Below are 27,917 nucleotides of genomic sequence, written 5' to 3'. Positions count from 1 at the left end.
AATAGCATTAGGAATCAATGCGAACAATGTGCCAGGTACACCGGTTAAGAAATCATTTTAAAAATACAACAAAGATTGAAGAAGCTATTTATGTTATCTTCTGGTGTAATAAAGACATTTTAACAGACAAGCAACCTACAACAGAGATTGCTTACTGTGCTAAAAAAAAATTAGAAACGTTTAAAATTTAGAATATTTTCAGATCTACAGTCTTCATAGGTCTTCACTACATACACATGATACGCTTGATATTGGAAGCAAGTATGAAAAACATAGTCTATAAATTGAGCTGTACCTTAGTTATTTTATTGTTATTTTTAATCCATGTCTGGACTAACCTGGGGATTCATTAAACGGTTCTAACACAGACATCCTACTCACAATAGAAAGCCTGGAGTCCACCAAGTGAGAGATTTTAACCCTCGCCATGATTTCTCCAGTGTACTATTTAGTAAATAAAACCTCAGGTTGTCATGGATATAATCCATTACACTTCAAATAATATGGATTATCATTTATCTCTTTCCTTGATTCGACTGCCAGTAATCATTTGCATTGCGTTGACCGGTCACAGTGAATGCAACATCCAGATTACCATAAAGGCTTAATAATTAACAGTAAATCCTCTATAAACTGTTCTACAATCCTCAAAAGTAGAGAGAGGAAATAGAGATAATAAATAAACGTGCAAGTGGACTGAAACGCTTAGATTTTATTCATCATTTCGGTTTTATATGTTTGCGTCGGGCACTGCAAGGATTTTACTCACATAAAGCATCAGGTGGTGAAGTCACATCGACCAGTGTAAAAATAACGAAAACGCAATTTTTTCATATTAAACCTTTAAAGAAGGGGTGATGAGGATTTAAAGTTAAGGATTATTAATGTAATGGCTGATCCTGGCACCCGATTATAGTGAATCCTATGTTCCATGATGTCCATCCAGTCTCAAAAAGACACTCTAATCACAAGAATGACTACAGCTTTTTATAATGAGTCTTTAGTGCCATTTCTCCATTTTATCAAATCATTTAAGTGGTAAAGAAACAAAAGCCCTAGGCACTTATGGTCTAGCTCGGTGTTCTCAGCTTATGATTGCTAGCCAAGGTTGAACAATAATGGAGGAAGTGTTGGTGGCAGAACTTCAATAGTAGGTCTATAGAACAACTTTACTACCGAATACAACATCTCTTCAAACTCCCTTAATATCACGCTAAACAAAAACATGCATGGATGGTAAGCATTGGTGATCAGTGAGAACTCTCATTTTGGAATATTCACATTGCAATTGGCATTTAGTTGCTAGACATGGTAAGAAATACCCTTTGAAAAGGTATTTAACTAAATTAGATGAACTATCTAACATCGCAAAGTACCTTTCACTGACTCAAATATCTGCAATGGAGCCATTTAAACAAACAAGATGACTTACGAAACATCGTGTAGAATTGTTGTGGGTTTAAATTCCATTTCCCCCACGGAGTCTTATGGCCTTTAGATTGAGCGTAATGTGCGTGATTAAACTCTGGTTCAGTTCCAAATGAATCCAAGACTCGTAACATGCACCTGAAAGTACAGAATGAAAGAATAGTGAAATCATGGTACACAATAAGTGTATGGGCACGGATGGATTGCTTACGGTTTATACATAGTACTAGTTTTATTGATCTTTTGTCAAAGGAAAATAATTAAAAAAATAAATAAAACACTGCTGTTGCAATGCAGACAATATGTATAAAGAAGTAGTCTACATCTAAAAAGAAATAAAACCTCACAGGATACTTTCTATATACCAGTATCATACACCACCCTGAATGATTCCATTAATTGGGAACAAATGCGATGGTTTGTATCACTGCAAGGATGCTAAATTACAAGTTGGAAAACGTTATTTTCTTGTTTGTTTGTTTTTTGGCATTGGAAACATTCGTCTCACTCACACTGTTTGCATACAGGAGTATAAACATTCTGAGAATAACAGAAGTAAAATAAAAATGCCCGCAGGGAATTCACCGCTCCAAGAGAACAGAGGGTTCCAAGACACAATACTTAAAAAACAATTAATGTCTTAGCAATATATAGAAAAGGAAAAATACTTTGAGGAAAGGCCAGTTAATACACTGCTCCATAAATATGCAAAATGGGGCTGAAAGGTGAATAATGGCTACCACTTGCTTGCAAGCAAAGACACGAAGCATCCTTTAACATGACAGTGACGATACAGATTTGGGGATAAGGAAGGAAAAACCTGTCTTTTTGGAGCATCACACAAGGCTGCCAGTAGCCCCAGAGATTGGCACTGCTGGGCAGTAATGCGGCTTGTGAATATCTCCAATCATGTCCACATCTATTATTTATCGACATTATTTGTATAGTGTCAGCATTTTACAACGGGAAAATAGAGAATTGACTAATTAATCTGACGATAAGTGAGCCATTTGGTCATATGAGCTTACAATTCACCGTATTCACTACAACTCCAATCACCCCCAACTCTCCTCTACATTGGAAAGCATTAAGCGAGTCAGCATGTGGAGCGTTTTCTTAGGTACAAATTACTGTAAACTATTGATTATCTCCTGCCTCAGTGAAGCACAATCACTTCTGCTGGACTTAAGGGATCAATTTAAAGCAAATCATCTGGCAAGACCTTCTACCATCTTTGATTAACTGTCAAAACATCCTCTTTCGTCTCCCCATTTACCCGGTGGATTATGCACTAGCTAGGACAGTAGATCACGGGGTAATTGGAGAGCTATGGTAACAGCAGCAGGGAGGGAAGAGTACTGCCATTTTACCAAACATTTACCTTCAACCTCATTAAAAGGAAATTAGACAAAGAATGGCACATGCCAAGTGCCACAGGGCCCATCATGCTCATCCGACAACATAAAGGGCTGATTGCCCACATCATCTGGTGTGCCTATAACCTGTGCTTTGCGGATTGTTCTTGGAAAGACATCGACTGCCTCAGATTTATAGAAGGAATAAAGGACACTTTCCAGCACTTAGCAGTGCATCATAGGACCAACGATGTAAATAGTTTATGACTAAGAAAAAAAGAGCAGTCAGAAGAATTACCCAGAGACAAACATGACAATCGAGCTGACAGCTCCAGTTCCTGTCTCCGCACTGGCATTTTGTGTCGGCATTTGTCACAAGAAGTGTTCAACTGGCCTGGCATTTACCTCTGCATTAGAGGGAACTTCAGTGGGATTAAAACAGATTTTCTTGACTACTGTAACAATGGTGATAAATATATATACAACAATGCCGTGGTACAAAATAGAATGTTTCGGTGATCAGGCATTTGTTGTGGACATTAGGAGGTTATTCTTCTGAATGGATACAAAATGTATAAACCATAGCAGTCAGTGACTTTAAATACAGGACCTATAGCCGAGTCCTATATATTACTGGCAGTGTGGGATGTAGAAAATGCTTGCAAAGGGTCATGGGAGCTGGAAACTCAGTGCATAGAATAGAAAAAGGAACCATAAAATACGTTGGTTAGGCATTCTTAGTCCTGCAATGTAATAACTGCAATAACTTACATTGCAGGACTAAGTGGGACTGGACACTACACACAGACCAATGAGGTGAAGTGGTCTAGGTAACTATAGTGTAGCTTTAATGTAACAGTTGCAAAAAATACATCTTGATTTAATAAGCTTTCTAAATGATTCAATATGGTTAGAAAAAAATCCAAATTATTTATCTACAAAATGGTAGCTTGTGAAGATAAAAACCTGGAAACTTTTTAAACAGTATTAAATCATTTGGAAAGCTTATTCAAGGCCTTAATATGCAGGGGTTGCATATTTCAAATCCAAAACAAATTAATTATATATCTATATATATATATACACACACACAAAACAAACATTCTTGCAGCACTCCCGTGCAAGTATCCCATAATTTATAGTCGGCACAACACAGTAGTCTAAATACAGATAGCACTTAATACTTTTATTTGCTCAAAAATAAAATATCAACATTTTAGTTTGATCTAACAAACGTTCATCAGGGCAGGGACGGGGAGGGACGGACGCGCTCTCTCTTCTAATAGCAAGGGAAGCGATAGACTACTAGACACTAGATGAATCTAAGCATCAAGTTAAAGGGACACTCCAGGCACCCAGACCACTTCTGCTCATTGGAGTGGTCTTGGTGCCAACTCCCACTACTCTCAACCCTGCAACTGTAAATATAAGTTTTGTATAAACTGCAATAATTACCTTGCAGGGTTAACTCCACCTCTAGTGGCTGTCTACTAGACAGCCACTAGAGGGCACCTCTGCATGATAGCAAAGATTTTTTTTGCTAGAGCGTCACTGGACGTCCTCACGCTGTGTGAGGACCTCCAGCGTCGCTCAATTCCCCATAGGAAAGCATTGAAAATCTTTTTCAATGCTTTCCTATGGGGAGACCTAATGCGCGTGCGTGGCATTGCCACGCATGCACATTAGGTTTCCTCGGCCGGCAGGCGGAATCAGTCTCGCCCACTGGCTGACGCAATTACTGGGAGGAGCGACGCCGACCCGAAACCACCGCCGAGGGACATCGGCGGGGTCTCAGGTAAGTGACCTGAAGGGGTTTTCACCCCTTCAGCTACCTGGGATGGGAGGTGGGAGGGAGAGGGGACCTGCAGTGCCAGGAAAACTGATTGTTTTCCTGGCACTGGAGTTTCCCTTTAAGAAACACTTTTGCAGCGTGCGTTTCTAATAGGATGTGATTAATAATAATCCAATCAATCAGCTTGTAGCCACTAAATATGGCTTGTACTGACCGAGCGGAGCTCCAGGTATCAGTTGATACATATTATCTTATTAATACGTGGAGCTCTCTGGGTTGGGCAGGGATTTAATTGATTGCACCAAAATTCCAGGACAGTCCATGCCATGCTAAGGGCATTAGAGTCTGCAATTTCTATGATGGCTCGGAGCATCCAAAGGTCATTAAGATGTCACAGTTACTAGGCTCCATTAAACACACAGGTTACTTACTGGTAATGAACCCAAGAAGGACCAAGTGTCTTTTTAAATTGAGCGAGTCCTACAATGTCAATGTATATAAGTTCTACAACTTTATCTCCTTGCGTTGGACAGCCAGAGCGGTTTCCGACCACCTTCTTCATTATTCTGTGAAAACAGGGAGGGGGAGAAAATTTCAGGTTTTGCTAAATGATGTATGTGTGTACAGAAATCTTGTTAATAAGTGTTTGCTGTACTGATTGATTATGATCCAGGTTAAGGGGGAATTAAATGGAATACTCAATTTTCAAGTTTAATCCCTTACATTTAGAACAGTGTTGCATTTAAAAAAAGTTAAATATCCTTAAAAAAAAAAAAAAAAATGAAAAAAGAGAGAGAGAGACGACCATTTAGACCAATGTAACAATTAAATAACGCCTGTGAAAACGTCAGCAAAATTGCCTGAAGTATTTAATATTAAAGATACGTAGCTTCCAACTGTCCTAGATACGGCAGGCCATTCCCAATTTGGCAATTCAGACAATTACATCGCCAATAGAAAAGGTTTGTGCCTCTATATATCACATCATTCTCGCAACAAAGGCTCCCAATACTGCTAACACAGCAAAGAAAAAATAATAATCTACTTATGTACCATTAAGTGATTTGCGATTCTTAATTCCTCTCTTACAAATAGCACATTCAGAAGTAGTGTCATATAGTCTGCAAGCTCCTATTTTTTTGTGTGGGTCGGTTTTGTAAGTTGAGGAAAAAAAAAAAATCTTCTTACTCTTTCAGCTCGGCTATTGAAGCTGAAATCCTTACATCATGGCCCAGTAAGTAAAGAGATGTGATTAAGTCACTCCACTGGACTAATTCTCCAAGCGGGCCCCCGCTGAACGCATTTTCGGCAATCTTGAATCCTGATTCCTTTGTCAATAGCCCCAGATGAACAAGGATCTAAAAAGAAAAGAAAATCACGTGATATAAAAATTTCGCACTCACTGACTCAGCGCACAATGTCGTCCCTGTGCTTGTTCATTATACATAGGATGAGCAGTGCAAAAGAACTGGACACAAATTAAATAGGAAAATAATAAAAAAAAATAGAAATTGCCCTTTTTGACAATCAATCCAGCTCGATTGCATCTCTCCAAATGTGGAATATAATTTGCACTTGAAGGGTTAAAAGAAAGGAAGAAAATAATGTTTACAAAACTCTCTTCCAGTTGAGACCAACAATAACATGTTGTATTTTTAAGAATTAATTTCCATGAGCTATGCAAAACAAGTCCTGACAATAATTAAATCTGACAAAACCGGCTCAGCCGAGACCGACATTGTAGATACTGGAAACGACCAACTGATTTTCTCGACTGGACAGTCAATATAAAAATAAATAAATATACAAAAAACACACATTATAATATAATGCAAAAACAAAAAAACACAAAAACAGACTAAAAATAGCAGGATGCTACACAGATTTACCCCCACAAGCATTTCTAATTAAACATTAAGAAATAAGCACGCCACCTGCTTAAATTATTCATTATATTCCCATTGCTTGCACAACAAACTATTTATAAATGTGGGAAATTGCAATATTTATTGGGTAAATGCTCTCCTTTTAGAACTATAAAACGGTGTGTGAACTTTCACAAAACAAATACGAAAACATTCTTAATTGTGATATGTTTATTATTAGAACTGATGAACTGTACTAATCTCTGAGAGTGACAGAATGGTTTATGCGTTTTGTATGGTTATATTAGGATCTAATTAGACTAAACTGAAAACAAAACTAAAATTCTACAATTCAAGTATATTTATATTTGGGCTTAGCAATGATTGGCTTAGCGTACTATACTAAACATCCCTCAGGGCTTTCAGCCTATCACAAGCAAATAAACCTGAATGGGTTAAGGCCGTGGTTCACTCTTCACCTTAGCCGAGCAGCTGTTGAGCGGCCGAGTTCTATGTGCGAAAAGAGAAGCACTTTTTGCCAAATACAGCCCATGCAATTAATTATACCAAGCTAAAAGGCTGCACAGCAGGGTACTATCCACAGTAGTAAACTGCCATCTAAGCTACAACTCCCATACTTGGTACGGACTTAGATCTCTAAAAACTGAAAAAAATGGCAATTTACAACTCCCTTAACCCCTTAAGCACACATGATATGTGTGACATGTCATGATTCCCTTTTATTCCAGAAGTTTGGTCCTTAAGGGGTTAATGTGCTCTATACACCAAACACTAACATGTCGGGCAGTGGCATATTTACAAGCCATTTTCCTGCTAATTTGCAACAGAAATGGACATTGAAAGGTGAAACACAATAAAACCCTCATTTCACAGTCTGCAGGGCAGAGATTGGCAATGCCTGGGCAGGGATCTGTGAAGCTTATCTTGCCGAGAGGAATAATTCATGAAACAAAAAGAAAATTTCATGCTATTGAAAAAGAATAATTACATTGGGGAAAGAGAAATACATTAAATGGGTTCAGGGAAAAGCTACAATTTGAAGTCTTGACAGGCAAATAAATTGTGTCGGTCTCACTGCAGATGATTGATGTATGGGTAATTTAAATAAAAGAGGAGGATACAATGTATAAATAAATAAGCAACCATATGAAAATATACATATAAATCAAGATTCAGAAGCTGCCATTAAAAGACCATTTAAAGTATTATGAGCGATAACTCCCTAAGACGTCTACATTTCACATTAGACAGGCAGCCTTAGTTTACCCTCATTTTCACATTTAGACCATGATTTGTATTCTAGCTGTTTTCTAATTGGATCGGAACAAAGTAGCCAATCAAAAAAAACAGATCGGATTTAAAAATATTACAAACTGTAAGCACGACACCAACAACTAAGAGGAACTGCAGATGCACAAACTCTAATTTAGATCATATCAAAACTATTGTTATTAAGCCACAGCTTTAAAAAAAATTGTAACCATCATCCTGCTCTTCTGAATTTGTATTTATTTTATTTTTAATGTGCACTACTGACTGCCTACAAATTAAAGTTAGTGATGTACAGAGAATGATACACACATTCTTTATATCTGGGCTTCTGAGTGGCAGCATGAGATACAGAACAAACAATTCTTTAAGTCAGACAGGCTGTAAAGAGCTGGTGGGGACACAGAAAACAAGCAATTCTTAATTTCCCCTTGACAAGCCTTCTAAAATAAAGCCAGATAGTAAAAGTAAACAGGCTAAATCTACACCGCTGTAAAGCTGAAAGACCCAATGCCACGCAAATATTCCATTTCAGAATAAGCCATCAAAATAACGGGTATTACGAGGTGCTAAAATGAAGAAAAGGGGCCAGTGTTTGCTGCGGATCGATTGTGAGTGTTTTGAAAGAGCTATCGCATAGATCTGCATTGGGGCCTAAACAACAATTTATTTTTAAGATATCGTGTTAGATTACCTTCTGAGAAAATAGGGAAGCGTGGGAAGAGGCCAAAGGCCGAGAAATCAAGTGACATCTGAATTTTTGGATTGCTTCTCCCCATGGCACCCCGATGAAGCCAAACCAAAATGGCAACTTCACCACTCAGAGGTGGAAACTTCACCACTCAGCAGAGGCCTTGGGACGACTTCCAGCATAGTAAAAAGCATGGGTGCTTTCGTTTGGGGGTCCGATGAAGACCCTCTGCAAAGATACCCACAATCTTCTGATAGCATTTTTAAAAAGCATGGCTATGGAGCTGGCACAGTGACTAATATACTGGGACGTGTTAGGTCTGTGGAGGAAGACCTCGGCTCAGTTAAGATACGGCAAGAGTTAGCCTCTTATTATGCCAGTTTGGATTCTTTGGAGGATAGCAGCAGGTGGAAACATTTATGGATGAGTGGCATACTGGAATCAGTGGATTACTGAGAACAGACTCAATTATTTAAAAGGCTAATGTACTTTGTTTTGTCCAACACGCATGCTAAAGCTATCCAAACTGATGGCTTTTTTGAGTCCTCAACTCACTGAAAGCCCTAAAGGATGTTCCTAAGGACTTGATTGTTAAGTTCCTTAGGGGACGAGACAATATGGCTTTCCTATCAGCAATTATAAAGGGAAAACCCGCTACTCATTTGAGAAGTCTAAAATTACCGTATTTCAGTCCACCATCCTCTGGTGCTAGTCATTGCATCCTGTTACAAGACAGCTACAGCAGCAAGGTATTGCATATTCTGGAGCTGAATGTTTAACATTGCAGCACTAAGTGCAAAAGGGTCACAGCATCCAGACTACTTCAATGAGCTGAAGTGGTCTGGGTGCCTACAGTGTCCCTTTAAGAGGAGGTATGACATCACATATTTATTCAAGATTTGGTCACCGCATGATATTTATATATTGTGACTACATTTCTCTATTTCTCCTTGAAATGTATGCCAACTAAATTTAAAATTCACCTTGAACGCTCCCTTTATCATGGATGGTACAGGAGGAGGCAGCGTGTGAGTGAGATATGATAATGGGAGGATGGATGCAATAAGGTGGGGGAGGAAATGTTTTGCGAGATTGGATAAGTGAGGAATTGAAGGGAAGCAATGAATGGGAAATTAAATGAAGGGTTGGAAATGCGGTTTAGGTAAGGACGGATGGAATAAAAGTTGGCAGAAAACTAAGAAGATGGAGTGGGTGGTGACTCAAAGAGTGAGAAGAAATACCATTACAAAAAGGGAGAAGAACTGAAACAAAGTCAAACAGAATTGGTTAAAAAAAACTTTTCTAACAGGCTCATTAAAATGTGAGTTGATGACCTAAAGAGCATATCTATTCCACACATTGAACATTACTATACTACCCTATGAGAGTGTATATCTTATCTTACCTTTCAGAAACAAGCGGTGTGCTCTGTTCATATTTGGTATTATATATATATATATATACATACACACACATTACACTGGGTAGAATGAGTTCTGGGACTACTGTTTTATATTTGTACATTGTTTTATACTTGTACACTTCTGCGCTGGACACTTTTTATTGCCTGATTGGTTCCACAGTGTTCACAGCTGCACGTGTTTTTAGCGCCTATTTTATTGCACAATTTCTGGAACAGGCAGAAACCAAGATTCCTTCAAGGTGTTGGCAAAAGATTCTATAAGGGGACAAAGGTTTTCCACTTTCAGCTTGCGCTGCGCAAAAACATGCAAATAGTTCCGTACAATATGTTAATGCTCTACAATCTACATTATTAGTATTATTAAAGTTTCCCAGTTAATCATACATTTTCCTTCAATCTAAACGCATTGAACCATCAATCCACTGTGTTTCTCACGGGTATATGAAACGTATAGAGTTTACTTTTATGCGGAGAAGAGTTTTTCAAATAAACAAGAATGATCTGCAAATCAAGTCTAGGTGGGTTAAACACAAACCTTTTTTCTTTTCCGCTTCTCTAGATTTTGCTTGTCTGCAAGGGATTTGATTGCTTCAATCCATGTATTGTCCATTCTCTTTATTCGCATAGTCATCCATCGAAACTCTTCGTGCCGCGACATTACTTTATAGAGATGCTCAAAATCGGTACGGATTTCGGCCTGAAAATGACCAGTACAGGACGCTTAAAATTTCTACCGTTTTAAATAACTGAAATCTCAATGGCAAAACTATGTTTCTTACAAAACTCATTATTGCTTCTCTTTAACCCCTTAAGGACCAAACTTCTGGAATAAAAGGGAATCATGACATGCCACACGTCATGTGTCCTTAAGGGGTTAAAAGACAATTAAGTGCATCATTTAAAACCTCATTTATTTAGTGAGAGGTGCACAAAAACAAGTAATATTGTCTTTTGAATATGGCAATAGAGCGTATACCATCTTTAATTCACCTAAAATCTAAGGTCAAACTCCTCTAAAGCCTGGAAGTCAGACAGTAATTTCGTAAGTTGCCAAAGGGAAAGGTTTCACAAATTAGTTATGCTTGATGGAGCATAAGATACACAGCTTTATGCAAGCAAGGGATACACATGGCACTGCTGATGCATCGTGGGTAAAGCAGTCTGTAGACATGCCAAGATTGGGCATAAATCGACCTATGCTACAAGAGGTCAGAAGAAGATTCTCTTGAGTGACTGCACGTCATGTGGCTTCTGTGGACTGATTGTTTAGGTCACTAAATCACACTAGAAATGAGCAACAGCTAATGGATTCTGGGAAAGGTACAGTGATATATAGAAATATATTTTAAAAATAGCTCACCATAGTTCTTTTATCAGCTTCCTCATTGTTATTAACAATTCTCCACAGCAGACGAGGACACCAGTTTTCAACCTGAAACAATTGGTTTAGACATTCATTGGTAGAAAGCTTTTTACCAGAGTTCATCTTTTTTTTTCCTTTTTCTCAAAACATTTTATTGGATTATAAGCAAAATATTGAAAACAAAGTGGGCGTTGCGGTTACATAACCAAACACCCCCAATTAAAACAAGAAAATAAACAAATCAATTAGTGAATACGGATTCAAAATTAAAGTCTCACTATGATAGAAATAAAAAAAAAAAAATATATAAAAAATAAATTTGACACCAGGATTATTCCGGCGTCCCTATTAACTAGGTCAACCAGGAAATTCGCCATGAAGAACTCTTAAAGAAATCAAGTGAAGAAAGAAAAAGAAGTAGAGAATTGAAATAAGGAAACTAGCTCTACAGACCATATACAAAAGTAGAGCATTGTTGTTTAATTGGAAGCCTATACTTTGCCTACCAGTTGCTTTTAGACCTTGCTTGAATTGTAATTGTGCTGGGCCCTGGGGTTGGCATTGCATGTGACACTCAGGCTCTATAGAAATTGCTTGCGTTACAGCCGTCTACACTACTGGCTGTAACTGTGCGTAGTGACTGGTTTGAACGTCGTCATACTGGTTCTGCTTTGAGCAACTGCCTAAAAACCATCATCGATGGATAGACACGGCACATCATAACCTCATTGTACAGCGCTAAGGAATTCGTTGACACTTTATAAATATTCTAAATAATAACCACCACCACCACCAACACCTTTTTTCCTTTATTGACAGAAGCTTCTCACGGTCAGTGCCACAAGCAGGAAGGAGTAGTGACGGATTTGACGGACCGGTCATGGCATGCGTTATCACAGACGGTACAGGAAGAGGCGGGGTGTGAGGGAGATATGATAAGGGGAGGACAGATGGAATAGGGTGGAGGAGGAACTGATTGGGAGATTGAATAATTGATGAATTGAAAGGAAGCAGGGAAAGAACAATTAAATGAGGTGTTGGAAACACAGATGAGATGAGGATGGATGGAAAAGTTGGAAGAAAACTAAGAAGACTAAGTCGGGGGGGGAGTGACTCAATGAGTTATAGATGAAAACGGAAGGACTGACACAGAGTCAAACAGACCAACACAAAAGAGATGGCATATAAAATACAAAAAAAGTGTGATAAAAAGAAAAAACTAATAAGGAAAATAAAAATGGTAAAATAGACCTACCAAATAAATAAACAGAGATAAGATGCACACAAAAAGGCTGAAGAACGAAACTTGACAAAAGGCAAATGGGGTTAACTGTCAGACATTAAGAGGAAGACATATTCTTGAAGCAGTGTGTGTGGGTTTAGATTGATGAGATAAAAAAAAACCCTGAACTGGAACAGACATAAACCAAGATTCCCTCAACGTGTCAGCTTCTATGAAGGGACACAGTTTTTTCTAGTTTCAATTTACATTATGTTGCTGTTTTGTTTGGTTTATTATCTTTGTATCAAAGTGGTTTACATTTGATGTGTACTCTGATCCAGATTTACATGTACCTGCTTTCTACATCACAAGCATTTTAGATCAAGGACAAAATAAAGGCACTGGACACTTTTCATCCAAATATAACACTCTGTGGGCCAGTGTTTACAATAACCTCTAGAACATGAATGGTTAAACCAGATGCTCACCAATTCTTTTCTGTGCAGTAAAACGTTTTTGGTGAAATCAGAAAATAATGTATGTAGGTATTACATGCCAACGGTACTTTGCTCACCTCTTCCAACGAGAGGACTGGGGAATTAGATAATATGACTTATAGAGACTGTCACATCAAACACCAAATAGGACATGTTTTATAGAGCTAACTTTTCCATATAAAATGCGGCTCCAAACATATTTAGCATTCGTTATTTTACTTTGTGTACACATTATAGACGCAATGATATTTTAACTTTATAAACTCAGCATAGAAAAACAGAGATGCTTCCTGGAAATGAATGGCAAGCAGTTTTCCCAAAAAGCAGAGAGGGGTCAGGTGGCAAGGAAGCCTCACTAAAACGGTTAAAAAATGATTTAACACTGACCGTCCCCCAAGGATTCCAGGCACCACAACCACTTAAATGAGATTAAGTAGTTATGGTACCTAGAATGTCCCCTTTATGTTTGCTACCCCATGCGCATTACAAAATTATATGGCGCAGAGGCTATATCATTTTCAATATTTAAAATACAAATGATGACAGCATTCTTATAAGAACATCTAATACATTAGATAAGTATGTACCTGAAGTGTTCACGTTTTGTACATTTAAAGTGGGATATTCCTATATAAACTGGGGGGCAAGTTCCTTTTCGGGTCAGTTACAAACCTTAGCCTGTACTCCGTGTTGGCGAAATAATTTAAAAAGTATAACTTAAAAATAAAACGTCCTGTTTTACCCCCAGGTCTGTGGGAAGAACAGACTGCTTGGCACTGAAAGGGTTAAAGCTGTGCAAGCAATATCTTTTCAGTTTAAAAACAGAACGGAAAACTTTGAAACATTCCCCTTTAAGAATAAGAAGCAGTTGAAATATGGCTAAATCCCACAGAAATTCCGGAGATGTGTCAATATGCGAGTCTAATTTAACAGCGATGGAAAGCTGTAGAAGCAGTAGGCACCAAATTGCCCCACCTGGATAAATTTGGTGGAATGCGTCATTCAGTAGGAGCCGGTTAATTTCCCTAGGTAAGTGGCGTTCTGCGCATTGTTCATTTTGTTGTTGTGGATTGTAACTGTATACATAAAACAGATACAGACACAATCTCCTAACCTTAATCCCTGCCTTTCGCTCCTTTCTTTTAACCTTGAGCAAGAATACGTTCTGCAGAACAGCAGGGCAGGCAATCTGCTTGTTCCCATTTCAGGTTTCACACAGTCAGACGCCGCAGACATACTGTACAGTACTTCATATTATGCTCTTTTGAAATGACTAGAGAAGCGTGTTCAATTTCCAAGCCAAGTTTACTGCAATGTATTTTTTTTTTTTTAAGTCACCAGCACAATGTCCTGGCTTTCTCCTGTCCCTTTGATAAGGGTTACATTTGTATACTTATTTTGAAGTCAGATCTAACAATGGCATCAGATTAAGCAGGATGGCTTCGATTACCTTAACCCTATCACTCTTGAGTTCTTATAACAAACATTGAAAGAGCAGTTTTGTCGGAGCTGTTCAGGGAGAACAAAAAATCCAAACCATAAGGAGAAACAAACAAACTATAAATATAGATAGCGCACTTTTATTTTTTTAGTCAGACCATTAGCTGCAGTATTATTGGGTGGGTATTAATGATCAGTAATTAGACCATATTCAGGAGGTTTATTATAATTTGTGATCAAAGGCAAAAATACATTTCAGTAGCTACCTAAGGGAGGAATGAGTTAAGCAAAAAGAAAAAAAAACCAGAAAGCCTGGCTTTTAATATTGTTCAAATAAGTAATTGCAGAGATTCTATGCTATATCTCTGTATATTCAGCTATATGTATAGCTTGGTTAAACAGATATAACCTATACACAAGTCACAGTGCACACAATCAATGAAGGCAGAAATCGAACCAGAGGATCCTGAAATCGAAGAGCAATTGGAGGATGTGTTGTACAGGCTAAGGTCAGCATTCCCTAAGGAGAGGAACTGCAATTAGATTGTGATATAAAGCAGGGAGAGTCAACCTCGGTTCCAAATGCTGAAAACTACATTTAGCACGATGCTCTGCAAGCTGCCATGATTGGAGCTTAAAGCCCAGTCAAGAGATACAAATTAGGGACTACTGTCTCTGCATATTTCCTCCGCCTGACTTTCAGAGCTACAGAGTCAATTCAGACAACAGTCCCCAGTGAATTAGCTCTATCTATGGAATATCCCGCAGTCTTGCGGGATCCTCTATAGACCCAATGTTGGACTTTCACGCATGAGCAAGATTACAGCAGCGACGTTGGCTGCTGGGGCTTCTAAAGAGGACATGCTGGAGGAAGATGGCCACACCTAGTGGGACAAGTTTAGGTACGTAAATCTCACCTTTACCTGCCTCCCCTGGCCACCTGACCCCAAGAGCTCAATATCACAGAATTCTACAACTACCCTGATGGTGACAGTACACACTTTGAACCCGCAGCATTTAACAAAAAAAGGACTACACTTGAGGGTTTATTACTAAACAGAACATTTTTATGAATTGAAAGCTGAATTCTAGAGCTGAGGCTATAATAGCCAATTTGGAGAAATTTTCCAAATCAACTATTTTGGCCTACAGTTAACAATTAGATTTTAATTCACTACAATTCTATTCATGTACAAAAGCAATACATTTCTTATGTGAAAGATAAACAGAGGATGATATAACCACTGAACAGGCATGTGAAAAAAAATATCATCAGTAGAGAAATGTGTCAGTCATTCTTACTTGATTCTTCGACTAGGAGAATGAATGCAATAAAATAAAACAGTATTCTTCTAATGCTTTGAGATATAACCAGCGTTATCAGACCGTATCTGACATTGAACAGGGATGTCCTTACAAAAAACAAATACTGCAGACTGCATTCAGTCTTATAGGGTACGTCTTGTTTGTTACCTTTTGTCAGGCGGAGTGAGTAGCATACACCTACTTAACAAGTCTGTAAAAACCTACAGAGGGGCGGGGCCGGGCCGCCACGCTGAGCGGTCGCACTATGGTGCAGCTCCTGCAAAATGTTCCAGTTTTACCAAAAAACCCGACCTTATCCTTACCTGACAACGACCGACAACGGCGACCAGGTGCAAGCATCCACCCTGGCTCCGAGGAGAGGCTTGCCGAAGAGTTTTAGTCCCTCGGAGGGGCACCCTCTGTCACCCAAGATGGAGACCACTTGGGCGGTGAGCGGGGTAGACGGCCGCTACCCAGCTATCCTGCCCGGCCAGAGGTGAGAGTGTAGCGTGGGACTAAGCCGGCCCTGTTCCCCCCCCCCCCCCCCCTGGGCCGGCGGGGGTGATCCCGGCCCCTACCCTGGGCCTGCCATCATGCAGGAAAACCAGCACACCTGGCTGAGACCGAGCTTCCCTGAAAAGCGGAGGCCGCAATTAAGATGGCGGAGACCGCATGGTGAGCCACCCAAGCGTGAAAGAAGGCGGACACATATGCCGCGCACTGTCTGGGGGATGACACGAGAGGCAGAGAGATGGGCAAGTTTCTGCTAAGATACACCCGAGGACCAGCGGAACCGTGGCGGAGAAACAAGTAACACGTAAGCACAACCACGGAAGATAAAATCACGGTGGGAGACGGAGCCCAGGCGACGACCTTATGTAAGACGACCCTCACCGACAGGCGACGGCCGTGCAGAAGCCGACAGCGACAGAGATATCTCCCCACCTGAGGCAGACACGGGACTGAATCACTAGTACATTGCGGGGAAACAATTGCTCAGCCACCCTGCCATCGCTCTGCCACGCAACTAGATACACAGCCATGGACTTTCATCCTGCCGACACACAGCGGGTCTGGGGTGGACAACTATATAGAAAGCGAGGACATCTGACATCAAAATGCGTATTAACTGTAAGCTATTGTCGCTACTAAGCAGTTTACAAGACCAGCTGTAGTTATAGCATGTAGCTAGCTTGTAAGAACAATTGTGTATTGCTAACTCAACGTGTCTTATCAAACTAACACTATTACTGGTTCCAATATATATATATATATATTAAAAAAAAAAAAAAGTGCAGGTATACTCAAATACCCCATTGTTAAATACTGTCTGAATAACGCATGAGGATTGCCGTTGGGGTACCTCACATGCGTCTGTTTACCTGATATGCACTGCAAAAATAAAGAATTAAAAAAAAAAAAAAAACCTACAGAGATATAGAAATTATATGTGTGTTCTGTGTGTTGGTGTGAGGAAGAGTTGATACAAATAGGGGGAAACACAATGAGGAGGAATTGTGAACAGTTTCAATTAATGGACTTGTTCGACTCCATCCATAACAAAAAAATATTCTGCAACCAGTTGAATGGTTTTCTAAATCTTCCCTTTAATTAAATGTTTGCCTCCTATGATGCTGTAATATTTTAGACTGAGCATTAAAGATAAAATGTTTGCGCATTCCTTTGAACTGATACAGAATAGGTTAACCTGTGGTATGGTGGCAGAAATGGTATTCACAGTAGGTCACTCGTTACTGACTTGGGCGACTGGTAACGTTTGATGCAATAAATATATATAATACGCTGGTTATATGCAGTAAGTGCACGGTGAGATAGCTAGAGTTCAGAAGTAAAATATTTAAAGTTGACCAATATCTACCCTGCTTAATTAAAATGACACATGTACAAAGTATATACAGGATGTTTAGAAAAGATTCAAGTGCAATTTTTTTTCAATACATTTTGGGCACACTATAGAAATTGCTGTTAAAATGTTAAAAGGAAAAACAAAATTCTAAATAAGAAAAAAGTCAACTACTTCAAAAATTAATTATAAAAATGCCAGTGAGACAGCTGTATGAATCGGTGGGAGTGCTAGATCTGGCACTTTGAGATTGTTATATGACAAAAAATGAAAGAGCGGAGACAGGCAAACAAAAGAGAGAACAATATAACACTGTAGAAAATGGGGGGGAAAAGGGGGAATAAAAAGAAAAGAAAAACACAAGAGCCGCACTGCGAGAAACACAGTAAGCCTCAAAATAGAAGCCACTGTGGGACAGAATCATTATTTTTTTCAGTTTTTCTTTAAGAGCCTGAAGTTTCCCTGGAGCGAGTGAGGCTGGATCAGCTCCAAAATCAGATAGGTTGGCTCCTCTCCCACACACAGCAAAACTAGCAAGTAAACAAATCCAGAACTAAGCACATTCAAGCTGTTATTTCCTTTTCCTTCAGTCATTTGCAAATGCCATCGATGGCTGTACGGAGCTCTTGGCCACTCAAAGTAATATCACGGTTTAATAAACCAACTGTGGGAGGTTTGGTAGCAGGAAAAAAGGTGGCACAACGAACACCTCATAGATCAATTGTAAGAACTCGCGTAGAACATTCTTTGGTTTGTTCACTAAGCTGTGAGTTACAGCCAACTCCAAGTGAGCTGCAAATTTAATATCATAATATCAAGCTGAAAAAGTGTGTTTTAGGATTTTTGTCCCTTCTTTCAATTTGCCACAACTCCCAGTTTTGTAAACAGACCCTCCCTCATCTTCAGAAAGATAAATATACTAAAGAACATTTAAAGATGGTGTTTGAGAATAGTGAAGTGTTTGACTATTTATTATAATAAAAATAATATTACAAGATGTTATGACAGGCTCCAACCAACGTGAATAGCTTGGAACAGAAAACGAATTGGGATATTATGGAAACTTCTCCAGAAATTTAACCGGAAAGAGGTAAGCTAGGACAGAGAAGGAAATTTAGGGGTAACAAGGAATTGTACGTTTTTTATAATTATTATTGAAATGGTTATAGATGCACGGAAACACCTTCCAGGGGAAGCAGTAGCAATAGACACAGCAGAAGATTTTCAAGAAAGCTAAGCATAGACTGAGCATAAAACAACTTTAAGAAATCAAGAATAAAGTTAGATAATTCGATTTGGTTTCCTGCTGTCAAAATTCACGTTTGCACATTCTAGTCTTCCAATTTTTCATTACAAAGTAAAGCCTCTATCGCCTCTAGCAGGACACTGCTGAGAAAACCGAGGTCCATTTTAGTGATCCATTGATCTTTGCTTCTCTGTAAACGCATTAGTTATGTAGCCAATCTTCAAGGGGAATTCTGGGCTAGAATTGATCCCCTTTTACATTTCTAATGCAATTGAAAGAAAGCCTGAGAATGTTACGTACTTGTATTGAACAAAACATTGGTGTGGGGGAAGCATAGATGGCTGGTCACTTTACCAAACAGAAGGATGTGATAATGTAATCTAGGTAGTTATGGTGTTTTAAGAGTCCTCCGTCTGCATTTACCAACAACTTTGCTCCTTAGCAACAAGAAGTCATTTGGTGACTTTATTGCACATGTTCCTCCACCACTCCAGAAACAATTGCGCATGCTACAATGCAGAAAAAAAGTGGGTGTTCAGAAAGCTCCCTAACAAACACAAAACTGGAAAACTAAATGAAATGTCAGTCAGCCAACAGTCACTGGTACGGAATAAACAAACTAACTGAAAGAGTTGGAAGAGGGTCCATTTTGAGCCTGTCATGACTACAATGAAGGAATGCTCTCTGTTGCAGATGATTATATACAAGATAGAAAGTTCCGTCTCCTGAATGTGGCCTTTCACAGTCGCAAAGGAGAAGAATTTGGTTAAAAAAAATGAAAACACCATAAAGGACTGTTCTTGTCTACAAATAAATACTTCAAACGTACACTGAAACAAAGATTAATGAGCATATTACGAATTAAATGGTACACAATCGATTGGGGCATATCGCCCGCATCTGGATTTCGATCTGTCTCAAACACAGCTTGAGGTCTGGTATCACAGACATTCTTTATAGGTTGTTCTGACATTTCTATTTTTCAATACTGCAAGAGAAAATTACTTTTCAAACTATTGGCACTCGTTTTTGTTTCTTAGTACATATTTATTTCTCTTTAAACCAGAAAAGGCGTTGGCACTGCTAATACAGCGATTTTTATTGAGCATAAGACACGTTGAAAACTAACTAACCTTTCATATAAAGTGTTGGGTGTTTGCCAAGAGATGCCACACAGATCACAAAATTAACTTCACTCAGAAAATATGAAATAAACAAGGCTAATGGCTAAACTATGAACTAAAACCAGTTAAAATGTATGCAAAAATAGCCTTCACAAACATGGGAGGGATTGGCAGCACCCAAAGACTCTTTACACAATAACAATTACAATGAGCTGTAGTGTTTATGATTGAAAAAAAGCCCATAAGAAACAGCGCCGTAAAAGAATAAAATAGTTGTTCTCTTTAGAACAAGGTTTGCTATGTTTACGTGCTAGATAAATTCATAAAAAGATAGAAGCATGGATTGCCCTGTTTATGTGCAATATAAATCCATAGACAGACAGATATAGATGCACTCTATGAGATCTCTGAAAATTGCTTTTTATCTGTTAAATGAGCCGCTGACTTTTGAATTCTGAGAAAACCACCGAAAATAGTTTATCACCTATATATAGACTTACACATATTATATGAACGTGAAGATATAACTGATTTCTAATCAATAAAATACGCTCATCTTAAATGAATAATCGCTGCTTATAGAACAGATTAGCGAGAGAGAGAGAAGATGTCCTGTCCAATCAGCATGCTGCATTTTTCTTGGCATTTTTCATGTCGATTAGAGACTGGGGAGAAAGTTCTCTTTTTGACAAATGATTCTGTTCTATAAATCTTTGGCAGGCTGCAAACATTATACAGTCATATAATTGTAATAGAGTTTAATTTCATGCTTGCATTCACAAACATTTAAGATTCCAACTTTTTCAGCTGCGCGTAAACAGGAGAAATAAGGGCATTGTGCGAGGTTAACTTTGTATTGTTTCACACACTTCAAAGGCAGCTTGTTGGAGAATTAAGAACACATCAAAAATATATTTCATTAACTCATAAATGCCAAATGCTGCCGATCGTACAGAGTTGGAGGCTTTGATTACACCATAACAAGCTTTTACTTTAAAGTGAATCTGTCAAATTGCACGGATGGGATGACAAGATGGCTTTAATTTATACAATGTGCTGACAATATCTATAGATTAAACGACACTTATCCTTTGATCTCTACCTCTTCGTTAAACACCTAGATTTAGCTGTACAGACAATCTGTCTATAGCTCCCATAACATTCTGTCTCCTCCCCCATTTATGAAGTTTAAAAAGAGGAACAATCATGAAAAATGTACTTTCGACTCTTGTAGCATATATCAATATGTTACTTTGCAGATCTGTAATAGCTATAGTGCTTTAGTTTTATAAGATATTAGAGATGTGTTGTATTCCTCTCTTTATCATGTGAGCTGCTGTGTTTCCTGAGTATTCTACAGATCGCAATTAAACTGGTGGAAAATAAATAAAACCAGGAAGATTATGACAAACTTTAGTTTTGTTAAAAACACAACAGAGTCTTGTTAAATCCTTGCATAAACAATATGGTGTACCCAAAACTAACCTCACTGAGGTAAATAAAAAAGGAGCAAGTGGATCCGTCTACGCCATAGTTTGAGTAGCATACATCTGATCGCCACATGTCTTTCATCCACTAGAAAGGAGCCAAGAAAAGACCATCAGTACAGTAATAAAGTCATACATTACACTTTTAGAAAAATTCTAAGAGCTTTCATAATAACACAGAATTTGAGATATTAAAAAAACATGTAAACATATGTTATGGTTTGTATTGCGGACATGTATTGAATTTTTGCACGCACCAGCTGCGTTATGAAGTAGATAAGGACTGCACAATGACTATTTTAGACTTCTAAAAAAAAAAAACACATTTTCACGTGTGACTCCAACTTGATATAATTGATCTCTAGCAAGATAAAAGGTTATATTTGTTGCGTTCCTGGGAAAGATATTTCCTTTTTACTTACAGATTAATGCACAACATTTGGGCATTGCTACAAACCACCATGTAGAAATCATTCATCTTTTTTATATAATAAACAATATATCAATATTTAATTAGAATTTGTTTTTTTAAATATCTAGTCGATCATTGCCAAGTGCTCATGGCTCAATTTAATGGCACTCATTTCAAGCTCAGAACAGTGAGAATTTGTGATGAGATGCTGCAGTTGGTGGATTCCATCACTTGTTGTCCACAATGGGACATAAACCACTTTAAAGTACTCTCATCGAGCGTAAAGGAAGAACACGGTCGGTACTTTAAAAACTTTATCTTATTGAAGTGGTTATGGTATCTGCTGCCCTGCCCCAAAACCCTTCACTAATCAGAAGGCTTCAAGCCACACCTCCAAGCCCTCTAGGTATGAGAGTCGGGAATCTTACTTCCTGGTTTTCATACCGTAACATATCATGACATCACGGGTGCATGTGTAAATACATAAAATACAAATGTTTTACCTTTACTTTACCCTCACAGTGAGGGTAGCCGTCCATGGGAGGCAATTCACACTGTTCCTGGGCCCCATTAATTAGATCTGGAACAAAAAAAAGCAAATAGCTCATCAGCCTCAATACATACAATAAAAACAAAACAATAAAAGTTACTTGTGCACTATTTGAAATTTCTATGTACATGTAAATAACCGGTTGCATAGCTTACACAACAAGCAAGATCCCCTGTCCTGGTCTGTGTTGTTCTAATGCTAAAGCTCATTTGCAAAGGCAATGTTTAGTAAATAAACTCCTGAACTGCTAAGCAGGAAGAAGTCTGCTGCCTAGCAGGACAGGCTATACGAGCAGAATGGAGGTGGTGATCACGAAAAGAACTCAATAATCTACGCGTAATGTCTGAAATGGAATGATAATGAATTGCAAATATAGGGTTAAATAAGTTGGATAAAATATTTGCAGCTGCCTAGGTTTTACATTTTTTTTTACATGTTGACGATTGAAAATGCACTGATTAGGAAATAAACTCCTAAAATACCAATGTTGAGATGCACTTGAAACATTCTACAGTGGTTCTGCAGTCTCTGTCCATCATAGACCTGCTATTTTAGCTCTCTCTGTGTACCAGGCTAAACCTTAAACACAGCATGAATGGTGACTGACAACCCTGGCTTCTGAAAAAGACAGCTGGGCAGCAGCTGCTGGATCTCCGTCCCACAAATCACTGTGACCGAGTGACCCAATGATGATTTGATAACAGGACCGACCAGAATTTATTTGTCTCCCTACACAGAGAGCTGCCAAATTGTCCAGGCGAGCAATGCAGCCCAGAAATACTGTAAAATCAACACGGAATGAAATATCTGACAACTGTTACCAAGCAATTCAGAGAGATAATAGAATGATTGAAGCTTGCTTTCCCAGGTTGGTGGAAGATTCTACGCAGTGGCATGGCATTGATACAATAGCTACAGAAAGAATTGTGCCAACTCATCTAGGTTGCTTTTCAACAAACATATCCCAGTACGGATTCCTTTTACACTGAGTAAAACGTGAAATAGCTTTTACGCATTTAGAATCCATGCCTTTTGAGAATGCAGCTCTATTGCAAGAGCCAGTGCATATCGACCAAGCATGTGGTACAGCTAATAAGGCCTGTAGACCCCACTGCAGCTTGGCCGAGGCTGGTGACAGTGCAGAACACTAACTGCAAGCTCCTAAACCCAAACAGTCACAACAATGCTATTATAAACATATCTGCCATGCTTGTTTTAAATAACACTATTATAACAGGAACTAGAATAAAATGGATGCTGCCAATATTTTAGGAAGAACAAATCCCAGTGGTTTATAAAAGTACAATGTGGTCTTTCAATTTTATATATGTGTTAATGCGTACGAAGCAAACATTTCAGGGCCTGGGTCCAGGGGGCCGGCTCCGTTACGTTAAATCTGTTCCTGAAGGAAGCTATGGTGTCTCTCGTCGTGCTAGCTGTACTACAGGACATGTAGGTGATAGACAATATTTGATAACTGCCTTCTATACCTGCTACCGAGAGCAGCACCGGAGGGAATCTTATACCCCAGAAAGATGCGAGAGTAAAATCAACAAACTATATATCTGGGCCTGACCATCATCGCTGCTTTCAGCTGTTGAGAATTCAGTGATATACATAAATAAAACCTGCTTTACCAGTGAACCAGCACACAATTGTATTTATTTATAATAAACAGAATCCCAATATGCTTAGCTACATTCATGTACAATGAGGACAAGCTGCTACTTCATTCATGCTATCCTATCCTCTCAATACCTCTAATAAATTCTGTATGGTTAGACGCTCCTCTCTTGGTAAACTAACTGATCCCTTCTGATTACAATATCTCATGCATTCTGACATCGGTCTCATCTTTTACGTCTTCGAATTCTTCTTTTCATTCTGCCTATCTCGTCAGCCACTCTCTGGCATAAATCTCTCTCTTCATGGTATCACCCCTTTAATTCCAATATAATATATCTTAGTGTGACATTTTATTCTGCCCCCCCAAAAAAGCTTCTATGCGAATATACTACTGGACGGCCGATTATGCATCCCATTTTTCAAATAAATGTTATGCTAGTTTGTTATTTTCGAATGAAGAGAACTTTGTATTGAGGGGGATCAGAATGCTGACTGAAGGGCAATCCACATTCTACAGCATACTATTTTAACAAAGGCTAATAGAAATATTATATACACACACACACACAGGCTACCTTTGTGGGTGGCAGTCAATTTTGTGAGACACACAGCTCTTTATAATAATCTTTGCAAACTCTAGAATCGGCTAGCAATGAGAAAAACATTACTCCTACTTATTTTGTCATTGAAGAAGCTTAACAACAGTGAATCAGATATAAAGTTGCTCTTCGGCTTATAAACATTTAAGAAAAGGATCTCTGTCTGTTTTTTAACACAGATTTGCAGAGCTCGGACACCAACTAAAGGCCAATTTTACTGTTTGTCTGGGGACGACCATGGCCTATTCAGTTACTTTTTCCAGAGTGAAAAGTGAAAAAGTAGAGAAACCAAACGGATGTTTTCCAGATTGGCACAAGGAACAGAAAGAATTCGACCAAAGCATTGTTCTCCAAAAATGGAAAGGAAACAGAGTCCCAAGCGACGCTCTGGGCCGAGTATTAAATCAAAACTAATTAATAAAGAACGTAGAGAAAGTAGATAGGGGGGAGACAAACTTAGTGCTTCCTGATAAAAACAGGAGGTAGATGAAAAGATTTATACAAATTATGGAATTACAGTACTTAGAAAATCACTTTCAGTAAACGATGATTAAGGAAGTAAGACCAGCTCTGGTTAACGACAAAAGTAGCAGATGTTTGGCAATTTCCCCAGTCCTGGTCAATGGCAAAGTACTAGAAGAGCCTTCAAGAGCACTAAAAACCTCTAGTCCAATACAAAGAAATGCAGGAAAGTCAATGTAAAATATTGTTCCTTAATCGTCTTACAGATAAAAATGACTCACAATAACAAAAGGGGAAGTTGAGAGAGAAAAAAACCCCAAAACACAGATAGTGCAGTATATTGAAAGCTCAAAACATTTATTAGTGGTATTTAAAAAATGTGTGATCAATAAATATGGGACTTCCCTGCCTTTAAATGTATTGGGCTTGAGTTTTTAGTGCACTGGACTATCATTTTTGAACTGCTACAATAAGACGTTACTAGGAAAAGGGTAATTTACAGCCGAATCCTTCCAGGGCAGAGAGAAAGATTAAGGGGATTCCAAGCAAATAGAACTATTTTTGTTTCTGGGTCAAATCTTATAAGGTTTGCCTTCATCTCCTCCGAGTTTAAAAATAAAAAAAATACATAAAAAAAAAAAAAAAACCTCAGATGCTGCTTTTTTTGGCACAAAACCATTGGATAGAATCCAACAACCATTTTTCATGGGTGGGAATTTGATGACAAGTTGATCTCCTCCAACCACGTGAAAGAAAGAAAGAAAAAAAAAACTAAACAAAGACACGCCGATCTAGGGGAATTAAGAGGTAATTCAACTTTACCAAAATTATCAACATTCTCTCCCAAAGAATTATTATTACCGGTCTACTGTACGTCAAAGAAATGAGCAAAAACTAAACGAGCAAAAACTTTTAGCGTAATTAAATGTTAGAATAACAGTAAAGGCTGCAGAGTGCTGTCCTACCTTCAACACATGTTATTTCTCCTAATGTGCACCCATGAGCTATGGATTGTGGGACGCTGAGGTTAGTTTTTTCCTCAAGTTGCGTCATGTTTTAATGTTATTTAATGTTATTCTTCCCCAGCCCCTTGTGGCTTCTCCAGGTTACATAATGCTGCAGCAACTTGTAAGAATCACTGAAGTTATAAGGATTCCCCTCACGGCAGTACAAGTACTTGTATAAACATTATGCAAGCCCCTACATCTCTTCCAAGGCTATCACAGCTTCTTCCTCATAATCCAGTAGCACAGTTGTACCCATGTGGTAATGTCTAAAACTCATAAAACCATGTATGGACTGTCAACAATCACACCGTAACAGGATGGCTAGGACTGGCCAACAGGTGTCAGCCGCTTTCCAAACTGCATGGATCAGAAAACTTTGGAGAGTGTTCTACTTTTTCATACATTACAATGTAATGTATTAAATATCAGAGTGTCTCTTTCACCACACAGTTATATAGGACAAAAGGCTTGGCTATACAAGCTTCGACTTCTACAACGGTTGAATGACAAGAATAGCGTTTGAGGAGCCTGCATGCCACCTCGCTACATAATTACTACATTTTCTGAAGTGAACAGAAAATAAACTACTTGACAGATTTAAAAAAAATAAAAGATAAAAAACAAAAAATGTAATCACCTTGTATTTTGGAAGTCACAAGACAGGCTATTTGTTCTCAGCAAACCAACGACAGTCATACAATCAATGAGCTTAACTGGTGCCAAGCGCCAATGAATGCAAGTAAGATGAAACGAGGAGATAGAAACTTCTGCAAAGGAGATTAATTCCGCAAACCTGACCCTTGGAGACTGTCCAGCAGTCTTACCTTACATTGTCTCTTGTGTTAGGTTCCTGTAGGAATAAGGTTCTTTTATCTAACTAGTGTACAGAGCTTCTGTACGGGTTCATTGATCCCCAGAAACAAGAAAAAAGTAAAAAAAAAAAAAAAAAAGAAAAAAAAAGAAAAAGAAACCGGTAGATGTACATTCATGTATCCAAGTTGCTCAGAACATCTGGTCATCAAACTAACACAGAACACCTTCTGATCATCGTACCACGTCAATGAGCAGTCTTAACCATCTGCATGATGCGTGGCAAGCTTCTCCATTGGCACCCGTCATCCAAAACCAATGTCATTGTGTAGGAGAATGCTTTGTAGCTTCAGGTATGTTAAAGTATGAACAAAACAAACTGCCAACCAGCGGCTTAAAGGGACATTTCAAACACCTAAAGCAATTCAGTTTGCTGAAATGTTCTACGGGCGAGGAGTGTGTTCTATCTTCTCATTTGACAAAAAGTGCAGATTTCAATAGAAATTGTCACTTTTATAAATTAACCTTGTTACAACTTCTGGCTGTCAGACAACATATTCTGTTACTTCCTGGTTTTGTTTGGTTCAGTGGAGTGAAACTCAAGAGGCAGAACTTGCCCCATGCACCTGCCTTGCAAATACTTCTCATTGAGCTGCATTGGGAAGTATGTCATTGGGCAGCCACAGAAAGGGTGGGCTGGGTTTGAAGGGGAGGGCTTGCAAAGGCTGTAGACAAAACATCCTTGCAGTTGTTTTTAGATATACCTTAAAAAAAAATAAAAAAAATTTAATTGTAGTTAAATGTACGTGTTTTTTGGGGGGGATATATCTACTAAACAGTGATTTTGTTTTTATTTGGGCCGTGGAGTATCCCTTTAAGACTATACTGACAATTTGCTTAATTTTGTTGCTCAAAGTGCCATGCTTTGGGCCCTATGGGTCCATAATGAACAAATTTCCAGAACACTGTTATAGAGCACATATGTGCATATGTCTTGCAGTGGCTGCAGAAGGGGGTAGGGAGAGGATGGCCGATTACAAAATTGGAATTGGGCTACAG

At 38.6% G+C, this 27,917-nt stretch overlaps 1 protein-coding gene across 2 annotated transcripts in view; it reads right to left on the bottom strand.

The window, feature by feature from the left end:
- Positions 1-27,917, bottom strand: part of MGAT5 (alpha-1,6-mannosylglycoprotein 6-beta-N-acetylglucosaminyltransferase) — a 105,094-nt gene that overhangs the window by 30,095 nt on the left and 47,082 nt on the right. For both annotated transcript variants that reach the window (XM_063429347.1, XM_063429346.1), the window contains exons 4-10: positions 22,308-22,384; positions 21,391-21,480; positions 11,205-11,276; positions 10,380-10,541; positions 5,764-5,933; positions 5,007-5,141; positions 1,433-1,566 (exon numbers count right to left, since the gene is read on the bottom strand). In XM_063429347.1, coding sequence (XP_063285417.1) covers positions 1,433-1,566; positions 5,007-5,141; positions 5,764-5,933; positions 10,380-10,541; positions 11,205-11,276; positions 21,391-21,480; positions 22,308-22,384 — 840 coding nt within the window. The remainder of the gene's footprint in view (positions 1-1,432; positions 1,567-5,006; positions 5,142-5,763; positions 5,934-10,379; positions 10,542-11,204; positions 11,277-21,390; positions 21,481-22,307; positions 22,385-27,917) is intronic.

The sequence above is a fragment of the Pelobates fuscus genome, chromosome 8 (assembly GCF_036172605.1).
Source record: "Pelobates fuscus isolate aPelFus1 chromosome 8, aPelFus1.pri, whole genome shotgun sequence".
NCBI lineage: Eukaryota > Metazoa > Chordata > Amphibia > Anura > Pelobatidae > Pelobates > Pelobates fuscus.
The sequence above is the reverse complement of the archived record's forward strand: the minus strand, read 5'-3'. Positions and strand labels throughout refer to the sequence as shown.